The 6,137-nt window shown below is 45.9% G+C and overlaps 1 protein-coding gene across 2 annotated transcripts in view; it reads right to left on the reverse strand.

The window, feature by feature from the left end:
* The window catches only part of srpk3 (SRSF protein kinase 3), a 29,437-nt gene that overhangs the window by 12,139 nt on the left and 11,161 nt on the right, over positions 1-6,137 (reverse strand). For both annotated transcript variants that reach the window (XM_028582173.1, XM_028582172.1), the window contains exons 6-8: positions 5,543-5,630; positions 2,151-2,257; positions 66-231 (exon numbers count right to left, since the gene is read on the reverse strand). In XM_028582173.1, coding sequence (XP_028437974.1) covers positions 66-231; positions 2,151-2,257; positions 5,543-5,630 — 361 coding nt within the window. The remainder of the gene's footprint in view (positions 1-65; positions 232-2,150; positions 2,258-5,542; positions 5,631-6,137) is intronic.

Consider the following 6,137-nt stretch of genomic DNA (forward strand, 5'->3'; position numbering starts at 1 on the left):
ATATAACCCCAGTATTTCCTCTTTTCTGTGTTGTTGTTCTGACCAATCACATGACTGCTCCTCACCTGATGACCCAGAAGGGGGCGGGGCTCCAGCTCTCTGCCAGATGGTTGCCTCAGCTGCCAGCTTCCTGATGTAAACCTCATCAACGTCCAATAGGATGTTCTCTGGTTTGATGTCGGTGTGGATGATCTTACACTTGGTGTGGAGGTAGTCCAGACCCTGCAGCACCTGCAAGCAGACGGCCGAGTCACTGGAGAGGTCAACGTGTACGAAGGCAGCGCCGAGATCCGCGCCACTGCGGTCACGTCATGAGTCACTGTGTGTACATAGTGTTTATAACACTGGTGTTCTGTATGGAAAAAATCCTGTTCGTTTCTCCGATAAGGATCTTTATTATCAGCCATAATGTCTAAACCATCCAAGAAACGACTGACCCTGAGCTAGAGCTGGGCAATACAGTACAGGCCAAAAGTTTGGACACACCTTCTCATTCAATGTGTTTTCTTTATTTTCATGACTATTTACATTGTAGATTCTCACTGAAGGCATCAAAACTATGAATGAACACATATGGAATTATGTACTTAACAAAAAAGTGTGAAATAACTGAAAACATGTCTTATATTTTAGATTCTTCAAAGTAGCCACCCTTTGCTTTTTTTGATAACTCTGCAAACCCTTGGTGTTCTCTCAGTGAGCTTCATGAGGTAGTCACCTGAAATGGTTTTACCTTCACAGGTGTGCTTTGTCAGGGTTCATTAGTGGAATTATTTCCCTTATTAATAAAAAAAGCAAAGGGTGGCTACTTTGAGGAATCTAAAATATAAGACATGTTTTCAATTATTTCACACTTTTTTGTTAAGTACATAATTCCATATGTGTTCATTCATAGTTTTGATGCCTTCAGTGAGAATCTACAATGTAAATAGTCATGAAAATAAAAAGGAAACTCATTGAATGAGAAGGTGTGTCCAAACTTTTGGCCTGTACTGTATATCGATATTATATCGATATCGTGATATGAGACTAGATATTGTCTTAGGTTTTGGATATTGTAATTTGGCATAAGTGTCTTTTCCTGGTTTTAAAGGCTGCATTACAGTAAAGTGATGTCAATTTCTGAACTTACCAGACTGTTCAAGCTGTTCTATTATTTGCCTTTACCCTCTTAGTCATTATATCCACATTACTGATGATTATTTATCTAAAATCTCATTGTGTAAATATTTTGTGAAAGCACCAATAGCCAACACTACAATATTGTTGCAGTATCGATATGGAGGTATTTGGTCAAAAATATCGTGATATTTGATTTTCTCCGTATCGCCCATCCCTACCCTGAGCTATGAGGATGTGAAACGAAGGTTTCTGCTTCCAAAAGTCTGCATGAAATCAACCTTAATTTAAAAAAAAAAAAAAACACATTTTATTCGCCATCTCGTCATGGAGAAGTACTACACTACCCACAATCCTTAGCATAACAGGGACACCTCTGATTGGTGAAACTCGCCGTTACCATAGAACTGCACCCGCAAACTGCTACAGTGGGCAAAGTCTATGATCATTTCTGTACACAGTCTTGTTTCTTTGCCCTTTTTTTTTTCAGTTTTCAAAAAGTTTTTTTTGTGCCAAATTAAATGTTTTATGGTCACTATTCACCTCGTAGCTGGTTGGTTCGGTTCCAGGCTTCAAACTCTTTATATCAGCATTTAATGAAACGTCAACGGAGATATAGAAAGGGGAAAAAACACTTCTGGAACCATAGCAGTTCAAAAAGTGGGCCGGTCACTGTTGACAGTGCTTTAAGTAATGTTGGGTGACAGCACTTCTTGTTAACGTTCAAAGTATTTTTAAACAAAACGAGGCTAGCTCACCCCCTCCCTCACCCCCTCCGTCCTCCTCATCCCGTCCCCTCCCTTCCGTGCACTAACCCCCCAACCCCCAAATCCTTCTGGTCGGTTATTGGCTTTGTGGAGCCTAGGCTGTCTACAGAGACTGTGTTTTTTTTACAGTGTTTTCAGGGGACAGGCAGCTAGCAGATAGTGAGGAGGTGTTTGCTGTATGTGACAAAACATGTTGTAGACTAAAAAACGCGTGACATCGCTTACAGCACCTTTGAGCTCTATATCAGTATTTGTGTGCGTTACCTGTCTGATGATGGCCTTGACACAGACCAGAGGAAGTCCCATGTAGTTTGACTTAATGATCCATTTTAACAGCTGATGACCCAAAACCTCCAGAACCATACACACATCTGAGAAAAGGCTTAGGAAACTACTGACATAGACAGACAGACAGACAGACAGACAGACAGACAGACACTCTCTCTAGGGCTGGGTAATGGCAATGCTTTCCCCGATATGATTACATTTCTGATTCGGTATCTATTAGGTTAGGGAAATTTCAGTAACAATACCATATTTCTTTGGATATAAAAAGGGATTCTCAGAGAAGTTCTGCTGTAACTTGTACATGCAAGAAGCACCCTCAAATATATTTCATAATGCACCAGGTTCATGTTTACATTAAGAACTGAGCTACAAAAAGTTTGTTTAAAAAGGAATTTTTACTTCTACATCCATGGTGAAAAGGCAGATATTAAAATATCCATTTCTGGATGGTATTCACATCACTTAAAGGGATATGCCCCCGTGTGTAGAAATAGGGCTTATCCTGGTCTCCTCTAGCTGTAGATAGGTGGGGTCTCCTCTAGCTGTAGATAGGTGGGGTCTCCTCTAGCTGTAGATAGGTGGGGTCTCCCCCTAGCTGTAGATAGGTGGGGTCTCCTCTAGCTGTAGATAGGTGGGGTCTCCTCTAGCTGTAGATAGGTGGGGTCTCCTCTAGCTGTACATAGGTGGGGTCTCCCCTAGCTGTAGATAGGTGGGGTCTCCCCTAGCTGTAGAGAGGTGGGGTCTCCTCTAGCTGTAGATAGGTGGGGTCTCCCCCTAGCTGTAGATAGGTGGGGTCTCCTCTAGCTGTAGATAGGTGGGGTCTCCCCTAGCTGTAGATAGGTGGGGTCTCCTCTAGCTGTAGATAGGTGGGGTCTCCTCTAGCTGTAGATAGGTGGGGTCTCCCCTAGCTGTAGAGAGGTGGGGTCTCCTCTAGCTGTAGATAGGTGGGGTCTCCCCTAGCTGTAGATAGGTGGGGTCTCCTCTAGCTGTAGATAGGTGGGGTCTCCCCTAGCTGTAGATAGGTGGGGTCTCCTCTAGCTGTAGATAGGTGGGGTCTCCTCTAGCTGTAGATAGGTGGGGTCTCCCCTAGCTGTAGAGAGGTGGGGTCTCCTCTAGCTGTAGATAGGTGGGGTCTCCCCCTACCTGTAGATAGGTGGGGTCTACCCCTAGCTGTAGATAGGTGGGGTCTACCCCTAGCTGTAGATAGGTGGGGTCTCCCCTAGCTGTAGATAGGTGGGGTCTCCTCTAGCTGTAGATAGGTGGGGTCTCCCCTAGCTGTAGATAGGTGGGGTCTCCCCTAGCTGTAGATAGGTGGGGTCTCCTCTAGCTGTAGATAGGTGGGGTCTCCTCTAGCTGTAGATAGGTGGGGTCTCCCCTAGCTGTAGAGAGGTGGGGTCTCCTCTAGCTGTAGATAGGTGGGGTCTCCTCTAGCTGTAGATAGGTGGGGTCTCCCCCTAGCTGTAGATAGGTGGGGTCTCCCCTACCTGTAGATAGGTGGGGTCTCCCCCTAGCTGTAGATAGGTGGGGTCTCCCCTAGCTGTAGATAGGTGGGGTCTCCCCTAGCTGTAGAGAGGTGGGGTCTCCTCTAGCTGTAGATAGGTGGGGTCTCCCCTAGCTGTAGATAGGTGGGGTCTCCTCTAGCTGTAGATAGGTGGGGTCTCCTCTAGCTGTAGATAGGTGGGGTCTCCCCTAGCTGTAGAGAGGTGGGGTCTCCTCTAGCTGTAGATAGGTGGGGTCTCCCCCTAGCTGTAGATAGGTGGGGTCTCCCCTACCTGTAGATAGGTGGGGTCTACCCCTAGCTGTAGATAGGTGGGGTCTCCCCTAGCTGTAGATAGGTGGGGTCTCCTCTAGCTGTAGATAGGTGGGGTCTCCCCTAGCTGTAGATAGGTGGGGTCTCCCCTAGCTGTAGATAGGTGGGGTCTCCTCTAGCTGTAGATAGGTGGGGTCTCCTCTAGCTGTAGATAGGTGGGGTCTCCCCTAGCTGTAGAGAGGTGGGGTCTCCTCTAGCTGTAGATAGGTGGGGTCTCCCCTAGCTGTAGATAGGTGGGGTCTCCCCTAGCTGTAGATAGGTGGGGTCTCCTCTAGCTGTAGATAGGTGGGGTCTCCCCTAGCTGTAGATAGGTGGGGTCTCCCCTAGCTGTAGATGGGTGGGGTCTCCCCCTAGCTGTAGATAGGTGGGGTCTCCCCTAGCTGTAGATGGGTGGGGTCTCCCCTAGCTGTAGATGGGTGGGGTCTCCCCTAGCTGTAGATAGGTGGGGTCTCCCCTAGCTGTAGATGGGTGGGGTCTCCCCCTAGCTGTAGATAGGTGGGGTCTCCCCCTAGCTGTAGATAGCATTTTCTACGCATTTTTTGCGCATGCATCGTTTTAGTCCGGTGCAACACCGGCAACGCCGCCGCCAACATGGAGATGCTGATGCATGCTTTTATCACCAGTCACATTGATTATTGTAATGCCCTTACTTTCTGGTCTCCCCAAAAAGAGTATCTCTCCACTTCAGCTGTTACAGAACTCAGCCGCTCGTCTGCTGACGAGGACTAGAAGGCGGGCACATATTACACCGGTTTTAAGATCACTGCATTGGCTCCCTGTGCGTTTCAGGATCGATTTTAAGGTTCTTTTGTTAGTTTTTAAATGTTTTAATTAATGGTGTTGGGCCTTCTTATCTTTTTGAACTGCTTTTACCATATGAGCCTTCGCGAACCCTGAGGTCCTCCGGTGCTGGCCTTTTGACTATTCCCAAGGTCAGGACACACACTCACGGAGAAGCATCGTTTCAGTACTATGGCCCCCGTCTGTGTCTGCTGTCGGACCTCAGGGCTGCAGAGAACTGGCTCAAGACCCACCTGTTTAATTCAGCTTTTCCGTGCCCGGTGACATGTTCGTTTTATTGCGTGTATGAGACGGTGTCTGTGGATGTTGTTGGTGGGTGTGTGTCTGTAGGTGTCTGGGGATGTATCTATGTGATGGGGGGTGGGGGGTCAATCGTTTTTAATTGTAAAGCACTTTGTGCTACATTTTACATGTATGAAAAGTGCTCTATAAATAAAGTCTGATTGATTGATTGATTGATTGAGTTAGCTTAGCGTAGTGAATGGAATCCTATGTTGTCGGTTAGCATGTTGTGAGTAAAAGTGAGCAAACAAAAGACAAAAAAAAACAAACCTAATTACTTTCACTGAGACAATAAATGCGTTGGCCCACCTCTCTACAGCCAGGGTAGACCGTGATAAGAACTATTTCAACAAACGGTGGCGTATTCCTTTAAATAAAGATTGATTGATTTAATTGGAGAAACTGATTATTTTAACCCAGCCCTAGTGCACAGACAGACAGACAGACAGACAGACAGACAGACGATGAAGGATACGGACTCCGTTCACTCCAGAGATCTTGAAGTCGTCAATCAGCTGGACGATGGTTTCTCTGTAGGGGTCGGAAGGATCACTGTCTCTCACCTGTAGACAAACACACCGGTTACCCAGGTACTGCAGCTCTGCTTGAATTCAAAATCAGTACGTTGTCTTGGGAGTGAAGATACAACGCAGACTGCAAAGAGTTCACTATCATTACCGCAACAATTGCCCATCTATCAGGGTTGGCCGGTAATACGGTGTACCGTGGGGTCTTAAAAATGACAACGGTATCAGTTTCAATACAGTCATTAAAAAAAATATATAGAGGAGACAAGGATTAAATATGAAATATAATTTATGCGATTATGTGTGGTTGTCATCGTGTGACAGTGTCGAGGAGAAAGTAGTGTTTTTTATAAGTTGTTATGTTATTATTGTTTTAGTTTTAGTGTTCAGTTTCTGAACTGTGCACAAGCCAACAGTTTGGTGACGCCGCCTTACGTCATCATTTTTAATTAGTCACAGTTTTACCGCATACTGCGGTAACATAGGGAGGAGGTTTGACGGTATCAACATTTGGATACTGCCCAACCCTACCATCTAGCATAT

This window comes from Perca flavescens, chromosome 7, assembly GCF_004354835.1.
Source record: "Perca flavescens isolate YP-PL-M2 chromosome 7, PFLA_1.0, whole genome shotgun sequence".
Classification (NCBI taxonomy): Eukaryota; Metazoa; Chordata; class Actinopteri; order Perciformes; family Percidae; genus Perca; species Perca flavescens.